At 37.4% G+C, this 19126-nt stretch overlaps 2 protein-coding genes across 2 annotated transcripts; one reads left to right on the plus strand and one right to left on the minus strand.

Annotated features, from left to right (window-relative positions):
* The first annotated feature begins 146 nt into the window (after positions 1-146).
* coq8ab (coenzyme Q8A-b) lies at positions 147-11672 on the plus strand. The gene is made up of 15 exons (XM_079854359.1): positions 147-360; positions 958-1077; positions 1211-1456; positions 1649-1715; positions 1814-1888; positions 1980-2105; positions 3533-3618; positions 7016-7156; positions 7260-7341; positions 7417-7510; positions 8128-8269; positions 8368-8475; positions 8555-8620; positions 8709-8795; positions 11055-11672. The coding sequence occupies exons 2-15, from the start codon at positions 973-975 to the stop codon at positions 11346-11348; spliced, it is 1719 nt and encodes a 572-aa protein (XP_079710485.1). The 5' UTR covers positions 147-360; positions 958-972; the 3' UTR covers positions 11349-11672.
* Positions 11673-11784: 112 nt separating this feature from the next.
* Positions 11785-19013, minus strand: LOC307148672 (proton-coupled zinc antiporter SLC30A2-like). The gene is made up of 8 exons (XM_079854360.1): positions 18775-19013; positions 18509-18693; positions 18167-18313; positions 15556-15709; positions 14807-14993; positions 13079-13184; positions 12297-12431; positions 11785-12221 (listed from the first exon to the last, which is right to left on the minus strand). Exons 1-8 carry the CDS (start codon positions 18852-18854, stop codon positions 12094-12096), a joined length of 1122 nt encoding a protein of 373 aa, XP_079710486.1. The 5' UTR covers positions 18855-19013; the 3' UTR covers positions 11785-12093.
* Between the last annotated feature and the right edge of the window lie 113 nt (positions 19014-19126).

Raw genomic sequence — 19126 nt, forward strand, 5'->3', positions numbered from 1 at the left:
GGACTAGGTTTAATAAGCCTTATTTGTGAAACCGGATATTTTGATATTTGGGAAATGGTCATTGGTCTACTTTTTGCCTATTTTTGATTGGCCTTTGGGTTAGTTTTGTAACGCAGACTTGGCAACCCTGTCCGTAGCGCCACCTGGAGGAAGAAGCGTTTAGTGAATCCGTTTTTGGCTGCTTATAACATTTGCTGCTGTCTCAAGATCCTCACAGATTAGATCACTGTTTCCACAGTTTCATTGCATGTCATCGTATGTTTGGACTGCTCACGGAAACTTAATGGAGTTTGAGCATAGTCTATTGTAGTTGTAGCCTATCATAAATGAAGACTTCAGTGAATGTCATTAAGGATTAAAGTAAGTCGTTTTATTGCTTTAAAAACAGCGATTTTGTAGGCGATCAGAAAGCTTTGTTTGGTCTGTTCACTAATTTGTTTAATGGAGGTTGAATCTCTGTAGAATTGAACAGGGTTCATTCTGAATCCAATGGAGAAAGCTTTTTCAATTTCTGAATTTAATCTGAACTGCTGTAAAGTGTAGTTAATAGACTATATGTGTATTTTATTCAAAATATGAATAAAAACTATAATAGTACTCAATATAGCAGTGTTATATATATATATGTATGTGTGTGTGTGTGTGTGTGTGTGTGTGTGTGTGTCTGTGTATTAGTCATTTTGTGTTTTGCCATTTTTAGTATTTTTAAGTGTGTCTATATAGTTTTTTGTTGTTATTTTAGTGCTTCAATATTTTTAAGTGTGTCTATATAGTTTTTGTTGTTATTTTAGTGTTTCAATATAAATTAAACTGATTTAAAGGTTTAAGGTTTTAGATTGTATTTAAGTTAAAGTTTATTTTTTAACAGAAGCTCTTTTGTCGTTTAAGTAAAGTTTTAGTATATATATTATATATATAACCAAAAGCAATAGTCTGACAGTTCTTCTGCTTTTACAGCTCTGAAAGGTAACAATGGCAGCTGAAATGTTATTGATGAGGGGAATCAACAGGTTCAGAAAAGTTACACTCGGAGGTCAAAAACGAGTCCGTTTTAACACGCCTCACCTGAAAGAACAGGTAAGATTGACAAGCTGCTGTCTGAGTGAAGTTGAGTTTATATCTGCCATGATTTGAAGTCAACATTTCCAAAGCTTCATCCATTCATCTAAACCAGACTTTTACTTTGTTTGTCCTGCATGCTTGGTTTCAGGAGTATGACAGCCACCGAAATGCCTCCAGCTTTAGTGGCGTTGTTGAATGTGCCAGGGGTCGTGACAGGTATTTGGGGAGATCTGGACACAGGCTATTTGGAGAGATTTGTCCAGCTCAACAGCACGTCTATGGACAGATCTGTTTATTCCATCAAGATAACAGATATTACAGTGGACTGAAAAGAGAAGGTGTCGACACAACCAAAGATGCCAAAACACCCGATTCCAGAAAACATAAGCAAATGGTACAGCACACTAAACTGTAAATTATTGTTGATTACACAGCCCTGATTAAAAGTCTTGAAGTTTCAATATTATGGTCTGATTTACTTTAAATACTTTAACATTTATACAGCATTACAATTATAATTGTATCTTAAAGCAGTGACTATAAAGACACCTTCTCCAATTATATTTTTTTACTGTTGTTTTCTCAGTTAAGTGAGAGTTCCAGAGAGAGAAAAGTGCCAGTCACGAGGCTGGGGAGGCTGGTGAACTTTGGAGGTGAGATAACACCCATTATAGTGTGATTGCTTGTTTAATTAGCTCAAAAAAAGGCTTTGGCAAACAAGCAAATGCAAAATATTTCATGATTCCCACAGGTTTAGCAGTTGGACTGGGCATTGGAGCCATTGCTGAAGTGGCAAAGAAGAGTCTTGCATCTGGAGGGAAATCAGGTGGGAACATGTGGTTGGACATCATGGTTCAGTAATTGATTGGCTGTGATTTACAAGTTGGGTTATTTTATTCCTCTCTCCCCTTTGGCAGGACAGAAAAAAGCAATTCTGGACTCAAACCCGTTCATATCAGAAGCCAATGCTGAAAGGATTGTTCGGACTCTCTGCAAAGTGAGAGGAGCCGCACTTAAACTAGGACAGATGCTCAGCATTCAGGGTGAGAGATTCCTTCAAACACATCTGTCTGTAGAGATAATGAATGTTATTACAAAAATTGTAAATTTAATGCAAGCTAAATTATTTATTTGAAGTACCCCAGATCAGGGATGTTTCCTCTGAGGAGGCTAGGGTGGCAGTGTCTCCTCAAAGACATTGGATGAGAAAACAATCGATATTTCAAAAATAAAACAGCGTAAATATAACAAAATAAGACATTTAAAAGTGTATGAATCACTTGTTTTTCTAAAGTAACACTGTCCCACAGCGACACCAGCAGGTAAAGTTACAACGGGACGCCGAGCCTATCGCACTATGATTGGATATGAACAGTTATGATTGGGATATGATTGGTTCATGTGATTAATCCCGCCTCTTGTTTACGTGCGAGTTCACGAATCGGTCTAAATGAACAAAATGAGGCGTTAATAGGAAGACTAATTAAAAGGCCTGAAAACATGATTTTTTTTGTGAGCAATTAGAAATTTAAATATTTTTTATTTAATATTTTTTCAAATTAAAAATGTTATATTTTATATTACTGCCTTTAGTTATTTTAGAATAAATGTAAAACTGCGTAAAAACACTAACTTGATTAGATTTATGCTTGGTTTTAATAAATAGAACATTAATTACATAGTGTCAAAATACAAAATAGAATTGAATGAATTTACTTTTGATATATATATATTTTTTTTGTTAAACTGCAAGGACTAATTTTAAAACACCACTGCAATATATATATATATATATATATATATATATATACACAAACACCCTGGCAACCACACACAACTGTTTAGCATCATAATGGCACCATTCATTTAAATCTAATTTACCATTAATAATTTATCACAATTATTTAAAAATAGGATGGAATATGTGTCGTCAAATGCTTGTTTTTACCACTTGTTTTCTCTGATTCGGCAACTACCCTTGCCTTTGACCTGTTTGTTATACTGCCACACACAGCAGGGATGATTCCTGCTAAGAATCTGACACAAATGTCATTCTGAAATATCATTACACCCCTTCCCCTCGACACAGTGTATGGCTGTCTGTGTTGCCGACTGCATTCTGTATCTTTCCACTTGTTAAAAAGGAAAGTAGTTCCAGACAGATAGCTGATAAGGTCACATTAAGTCTCTTTTAATCTGTTGTTGTCTTTTAAAAGGGCAGTAATGTATTATGTGCAATGTCATTAAGGTGTATTGTGTGCCATGTCATTGAGGTGAAGGACGCATTTAGCTGGAAAATGTCACGACCCAAAATAAGAAAACCAGCTGGCCACAATAACCATGCAAAGCTTTTTTTAGTGCTTCATGCCATTCATGCTGTAAAAGTACATGTTCAGAGTTCACCTATAGCATGTTTGCATGAGCTGCTACACATTGATCTTTGGTTCTGCTCATCTTTTCTTGTCCATAGACGATGCTTTCATCAACCCTCAGCTTGCAAAGATCTTTGACCGTGTTCGACAGAGCGCCGACTTCATGCCCACCCAGCAAATGATGGTATAGCCTCAAATGTGAGAGTTGAAAACACAAACCGCTTTTACATCTTAAAGTCAGTGTTGGGGATAATGCATTACAAGTAATGTGAGTTACGTAATAAGATTACATTTTTCAAGTAATAAGTAACAGATTACTTTTAAATACTTTTTCAAATACTTATACATAACACAAGTTACTGTCGTTCTAAAATAAATGTGAGCATGCATTTACTCATCTCATTTGCACAAAAACATTCACTATTCTTTAAAATGAATAATAAACTTTATGTATTTAATCTCACTTTATTATTTACTTTTTTGGGTTAAAAATTATCCAAAATAAGTACATAAACAGCCAGTGTTCAGAACTATCTGCTTGCCTTAGCTCGATTCAAAACGGTAAGCTTGTAATAATGTTTTTAATTCCAGTGGTACTGGTGGATTTCTGTCTTTGCGTCATTACGTCACATCTGTACACATAAAGAAAGAGTCCCGGCTAGTAGGCTATATTGCATGTGAGGATGTTGGAGGTGGAGACAAGGATAAATATCAGGAGGGCATTAAATGTAGTCACGCAATGCTGATGTTGTTAACACTAACAATTTGAGAACTAAGTATAATTTGCACGGTTTGACGTGATATGATAAACAATCGTTAGATTTAATCAGCGTGATTTACTGCAATGCTTTTTTCCCTTAGTTGGACAGAACAAAAGTGAATGTTACTTGTTCAGACGACATTTTTCGGTGAAAATTCTTATGTTGGTCATACTTCCTAAAAGTAGAATCTGTGATTCCGAATGCCAGTTTCCACTCCGGCGCGGCGACTGACAGCTAGGCCTGTCACGATTATGAAATTTGGCTGACGATTAATTGTCTAAAAAATAATTGCGGTTATGCCGATTAATTGTCAGTTTTAGGGCTTTGACGATTAATTGTCTGTGTTAGGGCTTTGGCGATTATGCTGATTAATTGTCTGTTTTAGGGCTTTGTGCTTCATTCATTAAATAATTGTGATGAATTTAATCCTTTGTAAGTTATCATTTTGCAGTGTAAGATTACAGTTAACACCTTTAAATATTAAATAAATTTATTCAATAGCTATGACAATTTGTTTATTAAACTTAGTGAGTGTATAAATCAGCAGCAAAAGGTAATTTTTGAAAACATCTGCACAGTAATTTAATAAAATCTAAACATGTTAATAAAAACAAATGTGCACAAACCATGATAATATGATACGCTTCAAAACAGAGCGGAACAAAGCGCGTATGCGCATCGCGGGTGCAGAATGATGTGCTTAATGCAACATGGAGTCACAGTGCGCAGCGCTGCACAAGTGCGCATTTAAAAGTTCACGGCACAAAGCGAAGAAATGTCGAGGGCACAAATCCTAGTGTATATCAGTCCAACAGTTTATTGATCATTTGTTTCTTCACAGTTTGAAACTCCAGTTATTGTGCGTCTGATGCCAATTCATAGTCCTTGTGCTGTGTAGGCACACGCGAGCGAGTCATTTAGAAACAGCAAAAAACTCCAGCAAAATAAAGTCATTTTATGCAAATCCACAGCCCTTTATCTACAGATCAAGCATTATAACGTCAATGTCACATTGGAGAAAGTTTTACCGTGTATCCTGTCGTAACCGGACGACGCGCGTTGTTTGAATGCTGAACGGAATGATTGACAGCTGCAGACGAGTTTGTGAACTTAAATTTAACAATGTAAATATACTACTGTCCCTCACATTAAGCTATGGAATGGCTTCAGATGACTTTGAATATATTGCTAGAAAACGTAATTAGTGCTTGTCTATTTATTTTGGTTCATGACTCCCCCTTGTGCCGTAGGTCTATAAAAGAGCGCAATAATCGCGGTTGTCTGAAACAATCGCGGTTAGATCAAATAATCACGATCAGACGGTTATTTAATTATCGCGACAGGCCTACTGACAGCCGCACATTCTCCTCAAAACATTGGATTCATCCGCGCTGTGCCATGCCGAGGCACAACCCACGTAAAGTTGATAATTCCGCGAATAACTGCAATTGCAGATTTCGAACAGAGATGGCGACAAAGAGGAAAAACTACAGACTGCAGCTTTAATTAACCAATGTCTTTGTTGCTGACCTTCGATGATCCAATTCAACCATACCAATAAGCAAAAATGACTTTACATAATGTATGTAAAGAGAACTCTCTTCTCCTGCGTTATTTCACTAATGAAATTATTATTATTCTTCTTATTATTATTGTACTTAATTCACTCTGGTGTGAAAGGGCCCAAAAGCAGAACTTTTTTTTTGTTATAAAAAACAAACAACCAAGCCCAGCCCAGGTGAGAAAAAGTAACGCAAAAGTAATGTAACGCATTACTTCCCATAAAAAGTAATGCAATTAGTTACTTTTTAGGGAGTAATGCAATATTGTAACTTTCCCCAACACTGCTTAAAGTCGACATTAAAAAACATTTGCAAGTTATTTAATGTCTGTAATTTGAACTGTTTTGCTGTTGAGCTGAAATTAGAAAGTTATTAAAGAAAATTGTGTCATCATTTACTCACCCTCAAGTTGTTTCAAACCTGTATGAGTTTCTTTCTTCTGCTGAACACAAAAGAAGATATTTTGAAGAATGTTGGTAACCAAACAGTTGATGGACGTCCACTGACTTCCACAGTATTTTATTTATTTATTTTTTCAATACTAAGGAAGTCAATGGCTACCATTAACTGTTTGGTTACCAACGTTCTTCAAAATATTTTCTTTTGTATTTACATACTGGTTTGGAACAACTTGTAAGTAATGATAAAAAGTAATGTTTTTTGGGTGAACTATCCCTTTAAGAAAGATAATCAATGAATGACTTTTAAGGCTACGTCTACATTAATCCAGATACATTTGAAAATGGCGTTTTAAAAAAAAACGCTCTCCGTCCACACTATTAAATTATTACATTTCTGTACCTGAAAACTTCTGTCAGACCTACCTGAAAAACCTGAAAAGCACTGTTTATTTTATTTGGATCTTTGTTATATTGTATTTATTTGTGCTTTTTGCTTTGATTATTTGTTCTTATTTTATTACTGACTTTTATTACTTGTCTTTAATAATGTTTTAAATTTATATTAGGCTAGTAGTTTTAGTTCACGAGGTTATTTACCTTCATGTTTTACACCAGCACAGCCATTTTCAGTAAATTTGATCATAAAATATGCATCACATGACTAAACATGCATCATCTTTTTCAAAGATGCATCATCTCAGTTTTAACAGTCCACACTAAATGTTTTTGCAGGGGAAAAAAAGCCAAAACAGAGAAATCTGGATTGGTGTAGACGTAGCCTGAGATAATAAAGACAGCATATAAGTTTAAAAACAAAATATAGTTTTGTTTTATGGTGTGTTTATCATTTCGGACAGAAAACAGTGGTCAGTGATCTGGGTCCAAACTGGCAGGATAAACTAGAGTACTTTGAGGAGCGTCCGTTTGCAGCAGCCTCCATCGGTCAGGTTCACCTGGCCAGAATGAAGGATGGCAGAGAAGTGGCCATGAAAATCCAGGTTCGAGAGCTGCTTTTGTCTCGTAGTGTTTCACATGTACTGTATGTGTTTTGTGCTGCTAGATCTAGGCATTAATTAATTGAACATTATTATGTGCTGTCAGTATCCAGGAGTGGCCAAAAGTATAAACAGCGACGTGAACAACCTAATGACACTCCTCAGTATCAGCAATGCTTTACCTGAAGGTATGAATTATGTTGTCACAATGCTTTTGATTTCAGTTCTACTGTAACCGTGTCTGTCGTTCTGTTCGCGTGAAGGTTTGTTTCCTGAGCATCTCATAGAGGTCATGAGCAGGGAATTGGCTTTGGAGTGTGATTATGTACGGGAAGCCAAATGTGCCAAGAAATTCCAGTGAGTAACTTTGAGTAGATCCAAAGTGTGGACCATATCTCAGCGTAGTTCATTTGATATTTAAATGAGACAAATGAGATTTTATTGATTCAAAGGTTAGGGTGTTATTTTAGTATTATTTATATGCTATTATAATAATACTTTTTTATTTTTATATTTTCAGTTTTCATTTTCATTTTGGTTAGGTTTTTGCTTTTGTCATTTTTTTAATTCTGTTTAATTTTAACATTTATTATAGCTCTAATAATTATAGTAGTTTCAACCTAAACTTATTTTATATCAGTTAGTTTCAATATTTCAAATATTTGTTTAAATATTCAAATTATTTTATTTTTATTGTAGTTTTTTTTTTTTTTTTTTTTTTTTTAACAAAAACTTTTAAATATTTTTTAGTTTTAGTTATTTATAAGATCAACATTGATTCCCAGATAGGAATTATGAACTGCATTTCATTATAGAGCTAGACATCATGAATAAAATTGACTTATGCAAAAATGTGCAAATGCATTGTTACATTTAGTGTTTCTGGAACATTCTGTAATATATTGTGTATGTACAGTACAATATTTCTTCTGTGGCACAGGTGTAATATTCTGTGTGTGTTAATATCATTACAGGGAGTTACTGAAGGGCCATCCTTATTTCTACGTGCCAAATGTTGTGGATGAACTGAGCAGCCAGCACGTCCTCACCACGGAGCTGGTGTCCGGTTTCCCTTTGGATAAAGCCGATGACCTGCCACAGGAACTCAAGAATGAGGTGAGGCCGGCCACACATGCTTCCAGACTGATTTAGTCTTAAAAAAGATCTTTTTGTAGTCCTGAACATTCAAAATGATCATATCTGCTCTTTGTCAGATCTGTGAGCAGATTTTGACTCTGTGTTTGCGTGAACTCTTTGAGTTTCGATACATGCAGACGGATCCCAACTGGTCCAATTTCTTCTTTGACCCACAAACACACAAGGTATTTCTCTGTTTTCATTGGAATCGTTTAATCTGCATAGTTTTGATTGCAATAAGTATTGTCTGGGATTCATATGCAGGTTGCTCTGTTAGACTTTGGAGCCACTAGAGGTTTTGATGCGAGCTTCACTGATGTCTATATTGAGGTAACACTGTAAACTTTACATTCTGCATATTTTTGATATTGTTTCATATTTAAATTTGTGACAATTCTTGAATTTTTTTCTTGATCAGATTATCAAGGCCGCTGCAGACAGGAACAGAGAGGGAGTTTTAAAACGGTCGATTGATATGAACTTTCTGACCGGATACGAGTCAAAGGTACAGTAATTCACTCCAAAGAGCCCACAGACCTAAAAATTACACGTTTCACTTGCCAAAAAACTCTATGATGGTTTTGGACGCATCATATCCTGTTAGGTCATTGCCACAAACATTTTGTAGCTTGTTTGAGAGAATCCATTTGCATAGTAAACACTGAAAAATCATAAGTGTGAATGGAATTGACCCCATATTTACTGAATTATAATTTACAGGAACTTTACATAATTAAACAACAAAGGAGTAAAAAAAAAAAAAGAATTCAAATAAATGATTATTATTAAATTACCATTATTTGAATTATTAATATAAATACCAAGTTCAGTAACCAAACCTATTTTTATTTACATTTATATTTCTCATTAACAAAATGTATTACAAACTACTCTGAGAGTTGTCATGACTCATGACTGAAATGTTAGTTTTCTAAATCCTAAAGTCCCCCTGTATTCAATAATTTTATCCCTAAGAACTCATCTTTGATCACCATATATATATATAAATCCTTATGAAAATATTTTTTATCATGCCTTAAAATAGCTTTGATATAACTCTCCACCCTTGCTTCATTTAGTATGGATCCATGAATATGCAAATTGGTCATGTCTCAACTCAGGGTACCTTTACACAACAACGATATGCTTGAAACGGAGAAGTTTTTCCTTTGAGTTTTCCGCGTACAGACGACACCATTTCGCGTACAAACGACACTAAAAACGCTGTATTCCGCTGCCACTGCCAGGCCATTAGATGGCGATGAAACACTAGACTGAACTCGTAATACACATGTGCATGACGTCATCGTTTTCACAGATTCACGTTTTTGCTGTTTACACGGAGACCGTTTTCAAAAACTTGAACTTTTAGAATAACCCATTATCAAAACTTTTCAGGCACCCAAAACACTGTTGTCGTGTAAACGAACGGCCAAAACGCATAAAAAGTTTTACGTTTTTAGTTGAAAACGGTGTCGTGTAAACAGCCCCTCAATCACAAGAGCTTAGAATACCTGATCGACTCGCTCAACTTAACTGTAGCAAATGCTACACAATGGAAAGTAGAAATACTGGTTTAATTCAACCTTGTATGTATTTGTGTACAAATATGTATTGTATACTTTATTTGTGCATGCAAGCAGATGTATTTATAAGGGGGCGTATAGTATGCTTATGTGTACAAATGTCTACTTCTATTTTTCGCAGAGGGATTTTTTTTTTTTTTATTTACTTATTTATTCATTTTTTTTTATGGGGGGGCTAGTTTCGGAGAGCATTGTTGGAGTGTGTGTGGGTATGTGAGTGTGTGTATGTCTTTGTGCTTATGTGTTTGAAATTATCTTTAATATTTACTCTTTATTATCTTGTATTGTTTGTTATTATTGTAAGGACCCCCTTGAAAATGAGATGGTACATCTCAAGGGGCTATCCTTGAAATAAAGAAAGAAAGAAATAAAGTATGTTTGAACCAGAAACTGATTCAGAAGAAGAAGTGGAATATTGAATTATACAAGTCGATTTATCACAATGGTTTTTATGCGTTTTATGTATCGCTCTCTACAACGTCGGACACATCGCGGTAATTAATAGGATTAGCCTTTTGCTTGACTACATTATCAAACAGCTAATAATGTATTGCTAATGTTACACAAACTATGTTCCCATTCGCCATCTCAGAGTCAGACAGCTGCCTTTTAACAATCATCAGAAACGCTTTGAACTCAGAACGTCAGTGGAGAAAGGCGTATAGTTCATCATAACATCGTAATATACATCATATACTTAATTCACTAGCTAAATGCACATGAAAATATACTAGGGTAACCTGGCTTCTCTTGAGACTTGCATGCTTCAGAGTGGTCTTAGTTAATGATATACTTAAGCCCGCCCACTTTGTGACGTGATTGGTTACAAGGTAGTTTGTGACGTCAGAAACACCAGTGATTTCGAACCACGTTTTGAGACTGTCTATTTTCAATGCTTTTTTAAGGAGAAAATATTTAGCAATGGTGTTGACTGGTGAATTCGCACATGGCTTGTCTTAAAGCATAAAAACACTACATAGACATTAACAACATTAAAAGCTTTATTTTCACCACAGGGGGTCTTTCATTCTACTTCTATAAAATAAAATTTGAATCACAGTTTTGCAACCTTTTTCCTACTTGACCTCAGTTCAGATTTATAGCTGAAATTCTTAATTCAGTTCTGAATGGCGCACAACCTTGAGTGCAATTTCACTTCACTCTTTTCAACATTTCAGGCGATGAAGGACGCCCATGTGGATGCGGTGATGATCCTCGGGGAAGCATTCGCGTCAGACGAGCCGTTTGACTTCGGTTCCCAGAGCACAACGGAGCGGATCCACAGGCTGATCCCTGTGATGCTGAAGGAGCGTCTGACTCCTCCGCCGGAGGAAACCTACTCTCTGCACCGCAAGATGGGCGGCTCCTTCCTCATCTGCTCCCGCTTGAAGGCCAAGATCAGCTGCAAGAACATGTTCCACGAGGCCTACGCTAAATACTGGACAGATCGGCAAAAGGAAACTGCAAAATGAACCAGTGGGCATATCAATGTTTGTGTACCAGACAAAAATGGATTTGAAAATAATTAAATGCACTATGCTAGTATGATGAATATGCACTTTATTTGGCTTCAAGCTTAACTCAGTACGCAGTAAATGGAGGATCTTTGACTGTGGATTATACTTGAATAATATAAGTGGAGATGTATATTTATGAACCAGGAGGAAAATGTTAACTTGTTGTTTTGTGATGTGTGGTTTGCATTTCAGTCTTGAGTAAAATATACATTTGAATTTGCAGAACCAAATATGACCTAAATTGACATCAGACATAAAATCTGTCATTGTTTGAACTCATTTACTGATCGCTCATGTCGTTCTTGAGCTTCTAAAGTCCATCTTTTCATTTCTTTTACAGTCTACATGTTCTATATGTTTTCTTTTTCTTCCATGGAAAACAAAAGGAGAAGAGGCTTATGCTGGTTTTGAAACAGTTATTTTCATTCAAATTTTGACCACATTGTTTGATAAACAAAATGCTGACAAACATGTCACAGTTTGTGTCTAAAAGAAATAGCATGTTCTCAGATAAAGCATCGTTACATCTTGCCTTTTGAACACTTCATAATCTTGTCACTGTGTTATTCTGTCTTTCAAAGTGCACAGTACAGTCCCTTAATGACAAAAACGTGTGACTTAGAAAACTATGTAAACATTTATATATTTATATACATGTTTATTACACTCAACCTGTGTAATAAGAAGCTAAAATCCTATCTCAGTCCATCGGTTCCTGGCACTGTAAGCAATAAGACTCCATTTGAACAGTGATATTGCTGAATCCATGTTCTATCTGGAGTATTTTGGTCATGTCCATAAGCACAGTCTGTGGGCTGGTTTGCTCATCTGGGAATTAAATCATTTGTTTGGGTTAAACAACAGACATTTTTAAAGAAGCATTTAAACGTGTACATGTATTACCTATGACCGCGTGAACGGAGAGATGCCTTTCACTCGCAGTTAAAGACCACATGCGCAGACTGTGTGTAGATTTGACTCCGCCCACTGCCAGCAGAACGTCATTCACAGAGTCAAAGTCAATGCCATGCGGGACTCCTTCAGATAAAACAAAGGGTTAGTTCACCCAGAACCAACAGGGTTACTCACTTCATGTTGTTCCAAACCCATTAGACTTTCGTTTATCTTCAGTACACAAATGAAGATCATAAAAAGATTGTAAAACTAATCCAAATGGATCAAGCGTTTAATTTAGTCCAAATTTTCTGAAGAGACTGGATTGCTTTATATGATGAACAGATTGAATTTAGGCTTTTATTTACATATAAACATTGACCAGCGAACATAAACAGAAGCTCAACCGTACTTGTTTGGCGAGCGAGAACAAACCTCATTGGTTCTTGAGGAAGCTCAAACGTGCTGCGTAACACAAGAATGAACCTCATTGGTTCTTGCAGAAGCTCTCTCTTACACAATTTTTGTAAATGTTTTACGATCTCTTTATGAACTTTGTCAAAGTGGTAGTTGTGTAGTTGTCAGTGGAGGGACAGAAAGCTCTCAGATTTCGTTAAACATCATTCAGTTTTGTTTCAAAATGAACGAAAGACTTACAGGTTTGGAATGACATGAAGATGAGCAAATGATGACAGAATTTTAATTTGTGGGTGAACGAACCATTTAACCATTAGCTTTTGTGTCAACATTTAGGGCATTTACAATCATATAAGGATCAACTAATCACTTGCCTTCCATGAGTATTTTGAATATGTCTTTCAGGATGGTGAATGTTGTTCCGAGCACAAGTATTGAAAACAGAAAAGTACAAATTGGATCTGCTATTTTCCATTCAGGCTGTTAGGACAAAGAGACAACAGTTATGGAAGCATTTTAAATTGCATATAAAAAAAGTATTTGCACATACTCTCTTAAAAATAAAGGTTCCTCAATGGGATTTTCAAAACGATGCCATAAAAGAACCATTTTGGTTCCTCAAAGAACCTTTCAGTTAAAATTTCTTTTTTAAGAACCATTTTTTCATAGTGTGAAGAACATTTTAAAACTCTAACGAACAATTTTCCACTATTGAAGGGATGTCCAAACTCCAACTTCCATCAACACCTGTCTGGAAGTTTCTGGTATGCTTAGTAAGACTTTTATTAGCTGGTTCTGGTTTGTTTAATTGTGGTTGAAGCTAAACTGCAGGACAGTGGCCTTCCAGGAGCATTTTGCACTATAGAGAAGCTTTTGTTCAAATTTATTGGATGTTAAAGGTTCTTCATGGAACCATGCCAATAAAGAACCTTTTTTGTCTCTGTTATTTTTCATGTAGGGGACATACAACATATATCAGACGCAAAACACGCAAGGTCCACAGAGAGAGGCCTCGAACTTGGTCCTCATGTTTTGGGTGCGGTAGTCTCGCGCAGCCAGACCTTCAGACTGACTTCAGAATGTCTGGGCTCCATAAAGCTTTCATTTTCCAAGGACCGCCCAAGAAGACGTCTGACTGACAAACCAACCAATCACAATTCGTTTTGCTTAGTGTCATGTTTAGGGGCGTGACAATGTAAAGTCGATGTACCCACAATAACAGACTGGCATGCAATTCATTCAAGAATGTTGTTCAAGTTTACTGCAACAATGGTGCTGGGAACTTCACATAATTTTGAAAACCCAGCATTTAGTTGATCCATCACGACGGCTTTGTTTCCAGGCGGACTGCTAAAGAACGCGACACACGTCTCACGGAAATCCTGTAGAATTCAACCAATCAGATGAAGACTTTGAAACTCCCAAAGTGTTTCCAATTTTGTGTGGCATATGCATCAAACGTTCAGCCCACAGTCTGTGGGCGTGATGTCTGAGGCAGAGAATATGGGTGCGTCTCAATCAGCTCTCTAGTTCAGTAGTCAGGGCACTGATCAGGGAGTCGGCCAATATGGCTAATCTCAATTGCAAAATCCTTCCAGTGCACTGAAACATTCGCTCCCTAAAACATCCCACAATGTACTGTGAAAACCAGGGAGCTTCGATGACGTCACAGAACTGTAAACATTGAAATATCTTGTTCAATTATTGAAATATTAACTTAAAATCTCAGGGAGTGCCTCAAGTAAATATTTTGTCAAAGAGGTTAGGCTGGCACAAGAGTTTGAGAATCCCTGCATTAGATAATGAAATATCAAAGCAAGTGGCATTTATTTGACAGAACGATTTTAAGTTAGAGGATCATGTTGATATAAATACGACGATCTATGCCTGTGTTCCTCTGTGTGAACTTAAAGAGAAATACTTCATACATCTACAAAAAATCATGAGTTAGTGTTAGCGTTAGTAAGGAGGAACTTTCCTGCAGCATTCGAGACACACTGATCTGATGAATCACATTAACACATTTATAAGTCTGACTAAATGTCCATAAAAGTGAAAGTCTGAGAACTTTTGTATATGCCAGTAGTAGTAATGTTACTAACCCTGAAGTAGATGATAGTGGCAGCCAGCAGAACACCTAAACTTTGCAGTAAATCCCCCAGCACATGAATAAACGCGGCCCTCACGCTGGTGTTCCTGTGCTCTTCTGTGAGGCCGTGAGAATGACCCGAGACACTGAGAGAGCTGTGAGAGTGACGGGCCGGAGACTGGTGGAGAATGAAAGCCAAACTGATGGAAACAAACATTAAAACACTGTACAGGAAGATGCCATTTCCCAGCATGCATTGTGCAGTGTTTACCTCAGTAAGTTGGCCAAGTGAATCTCTGAGCTGGCGAGAGAGTGGAGGCGTGACTAATTAGCATATTCATAGAACCACATATACTAAATGAGGCAAGGGTGTAGAGTTACATTCAAGCTATTTTAAGGCATGTTCTTTTCAAAGGAAAAAAAGGATACAATTACTGACTACAGGGGGACTTTAAATAAAGATATGTTTACATTTTTTAAGCTTAAAAATCTGTCAATGGGGTCAGAAAATAAACTTGTTTTCCCTTTAAATTAAGTTTATCTTTCTGACCCCACTGGCAAGAAAAGTGAGTGGTGCAATGCAATACACAATTGCTGAAATCATTCGTGCTTATCACACAAATGGTGTAGAATGAGCTCCATGCCAAAGTTTAACATTTAGGGTTAGTGTTAATTCCCTTATCTAACTATGAGTATGAACAGTTGTAATAGTGATTCTTGATTTAACAAACACCACTAATGAAATCAAATAACATCACTCACAAGATGTTGAGTGCTACAGCACATCCAGCTGTGATTATCATGACGTCACTGTGTATCTCATAATCATCACTGATGATCCTCTGAACAGCAAGGAGAACGAGAACCACCGTCACAGTCCAGATGGACATAACAGACAGAAGAGCTCCTAAAACCTCTGGACAAAACAAATGACAGAAACACTGTGGAACAGTTGACATAGTTGTTAAATGTAATCCCCAAGAAAGGAATAAACATTAGTGACATCATATACAGTTTTTTTCCCCACATTTTGTTATGTTACAGACTCCTCAAAATTCTACAAACAATACCCCATAATGACAACGTGAAAGAAGTTTGTTTGAAAACTTTGCAAATTTATTAAAAAATAAAAAACGAAAAAAATAACATGTACATAAGAATTCACAGCCTTTGCCATGACACTCAAAATTGAGCTCAGGTGCCTCCTGTTTCCACTGATCATCCTTGAGATGTTTCTACAACTTGACTGGAGTCCACCTGTGGTAAATTCAGTTGATTGGACATGATTTGGAAAGGCACACACCTGTCTATATAAGGTCCCTCAGTTAACAGTGCATGTCAGAGAGAAAATGCTGAACATGTCATATTACACTGTATATTATATGAGGTGGAAAGACAGGTGTTTCAAGACCGGGTTCAGGAAGCAGGGCAGGAGTGGAATCTGATGGGGATACTGGGAACAGAAGGAGAGGGAGAAGGGATAATAAGCTCCAGAACGGCTCTTTTTAAATTTCTTAAGCAGAATATGAGAATACTTAAATAGCATGATGTTACACACTCCTGTACAGTAGGTGGCGGTATGCACCTAAAAGTTGGTTGCAATTCGCCATTAATCAAGAAGAAGAAGAATAAAGTGCATGTCAGAGCACAAACCAAGCCATGAAGTCCAAGGAATTGTCTGTAGATCTCTGTATCGAGGCACAGATCTGGTGAAGGGTACAGAAAAATGTCGGCAGCATTGAAGGTCCCAATGAGCACACTGTGAACCACCAGGACTCTTCCTAGAGCTGGCCGCCCAGCCAAACTGAGTGATCATGGGAGAAGGGCCTTAGTCAGGGAGGTGACCAAGAACCCGATGGTCACTCTGACAGAGCTCCAGCGTTTCTCTGTGGAGAGAGGAGAACCTTCCAGAAGAACAGCCATCTCTGCAGCACTCCACCAATCAGGCCTATATAGTCAAGTGGCCAGACGGAAGCCACTCCTCAGTAAAAGGCAAATGACAGCCCGCCGGGAGTTTGCCAAAAGGCACCTGAAGGACTCTCAGACCATGAGAAACAAAATTGGATTGAACTCTTTGGCCTGAATGGCAAGCATCATGTGCTGGAGGAAACCAGGCCCTGCTCATCACCTGGCCAATACCATCCCTACAGTGGAGCATGGTGGCAGCATCATGCTGTGGGGATGTTTTTCAGCGGGAGGAACTGCGAGACTAGTCAGGATCGAGGGAATGATGAATGCAGCAATGTAAAGAGACATCCTTGATGAAAATCTGCTGCTCATGAGCGCTCTAGACCTCAGACTGGGTCGACGGGTCATCTTCCAACAGCATAATGACACTAAGCACACAGTCAAGATAACAAAGGAGTGGCTACGGGACAACTCTGTGAATGTGTTTGAGTGGCCCAACCAGAGCCCAGACTTGAACATCATCTGAAAATGGCTGTGCACCGAAGCTTCCCATCCAACCTGACAGAGCTTGAGAGGTTCTGCAAAGAAGAATAGGAGAAACTGCCCGAAAATAGGTGTGCCAAGCTTGTAGCATCATACTCAAAAAGACTTGAGGCTGTAATTGGTGCCAAAGGTGATCAACAAAGTTTTGAGCAAAGGCTGTGAATACTTACGTACTTTTTTATTTGTAATAAATTTGCAAAGATTTCAAAACTTCTTTCACGTTGTCATTATGGGGTATTGTTTGTAGAATTAAACGAGGAAAATAATGAATTCAATCAATTTTGGAATAAGGCTGTAACGTAATGTGGAGAAAGTGAAGCGCTGTGAATACTTTCTGGATGCACTGTATATTATTGGTCAAAAGTTTGGAATTTTTATTATTTATTTTAAATCTCTTCTGCTCACCAAGGCTGCATTTATTTGATTTATTTGCAAAACTGCAAAAATGTATGTACCTCTTGATGGATATAAATGTTGTAAAGTTATTTCCATCAAGAGGTGCATACATTTTTGGTCAAGATCTTGTATTGAGAATGCAAGAGTCCAGCACTCTGTAAAGTCTCCTCAAGCACATCCCAAAGACTTTCAATGAATTTAAGGTCTGGATTCAGAGGTACCAATTAATGTGTGAAAATGATTCTTCATGCTCCTCCCAACCATTCTTTCACAGTTTGAGCCTGATGAATCATCATCCACCTGGAATATGGCCATGATGTGTCTTCCTACATGGTTGTTTAAGAAATGAAAAGCTACACGCTATCAAATAGGGTTAAAAGAACTGCTGCCAAACATATAACATGATAGAAACATAATCACTGCAATAATGATCCAATCATAGACTCTTAAGCATTTGCCTATTTAAATCCCTTTTTTTTTGGCCAGGCAGTGTATATATCCAGCAGACTAAAGGACCCACACACACCTGATCGATGCCATCCAAAGGTCAGATGTTTGGACGGCGGTCTGGAGGAAATCCACAGCGAGAAGAGACTGATCAAAACGCTGCCAAAGTCAGTGAGAAGATGAGCAGCATCAGTCATGATAGCGAGACTGTGAGCAGCGTAACCACCTATGAGAACACAGTACCACACACAGTCAACACAGTACCACACACAACCTGCTACAGGAGATAACATCTGTTACTATAGGCTATTCAAGTTTGATTGGTCTCAAATGCATCTAGAAGTAACAGTATGTCTTGTAATGTCAATTTTGTTGTCAACTCTCTAGGTTGTTTAAACTGTGCACGTCTTATAATTCTCACCAATGACTTCTCCGATCATGAAGATCAAGCACACAGCACATGTGATGAGTAACTTTCTCCGGGCCTGTGTTTTGTCCTGGTGCTTCAAGCTTGTGTCTTTCAGGCTGTGACAATGAAAAGCGTGTGCGTCATGTTGACACTCAAACTGAGTGCTGAGGTATTCATCCTCTGAATTATCCAGCAAACTAGAGGAAATAATCAAAACAGAATGAAGAAAGCGAGATCAAACACTTGGAATAACAGCAGAACGGGTTTGAGAGACTTACCCCAAAAGTTCAAGTGAGTCTGTCGAGGTCTTGTTCTGCTTGCTCATCTGGACTTTCTCCAAATTCACCATGGAGGCCATTAACAAAAAATCCTTCCAAATAGTAAATTCCAAATAACTAGTGCTTGAAAAGCATGCAATAAAATCTCTAGAACTTTGAAGATGAACTAATGTGAAACTTTAAGTTTCCAGTCAATTTAAAGCCATATGCCGTTCCACACGCTGCTACTATAACATGCCGGAAAAGTTAGTTGGTGCCGTGAAACCGTGTTTAGTTTTCACCAAGGTCACTTTCCAAAACTAGCGATAAAGTGAGATAAAGCTTTCGGAGGGTTTGGATAACAGATGTGTAC

The sequence above is a fragment of the Squalius cephalus genome (assembly GCF_949319135.1).
Source record: "Squalius cephalus genome assembly, chromosome: 20".
Taxonomy (NCBI): Eukaryota; Metazoa; Chordata; class Actinopteri; order Cypriniformes; family Leuciscidae; genus Squalius; species Squalius cephalus.

Bases quoted from the DNA above. Each gene is read 5' to 3' on its own strand.
- coq8ab (XM_079854359.1), top strand. From the start codon at position 973: ATGGCAGCTGAAATGTTATTGATGAGGGGAATCAACAGGTTCAGAAAA. The intron at 2,106-3,532 runs GTGAGAGATTCC...TCTTGTCCATAG, and splicing joins ACAGATGCTCAGCATTCAGG to ACGATGCTTTCATCAACCCT. The intron at 8,621-8,708 runs GTAACACTGTAA...TTTCTTGATCAG, and splicing joins TCACTGATGTCTATATTGAG to ATTATCAAGGCCGCTGCAGA.
- LOC307148672 (XM_079854360.1), bottom strand. From the start codon at position 18,854: ATGGCCTCCATGGTGAATTTGGAGAAAGTCCAGATGAGCAAGCAGAAC. The intron at 13,185-14,806 runs GTTAGTAACATT...TTGTCCTAACAG, and splicing joins CCACTATCATCTACTTCAGG to CCTGAATGGAAAATAGCAGA. The intron at 12,432-13,078 runs GCAAGTGATTAG...TTTTATCTGAAG, and splicing joins ATTCAAAATACTCATGGAAG to GAGTCCCGCATGGCATTGAC.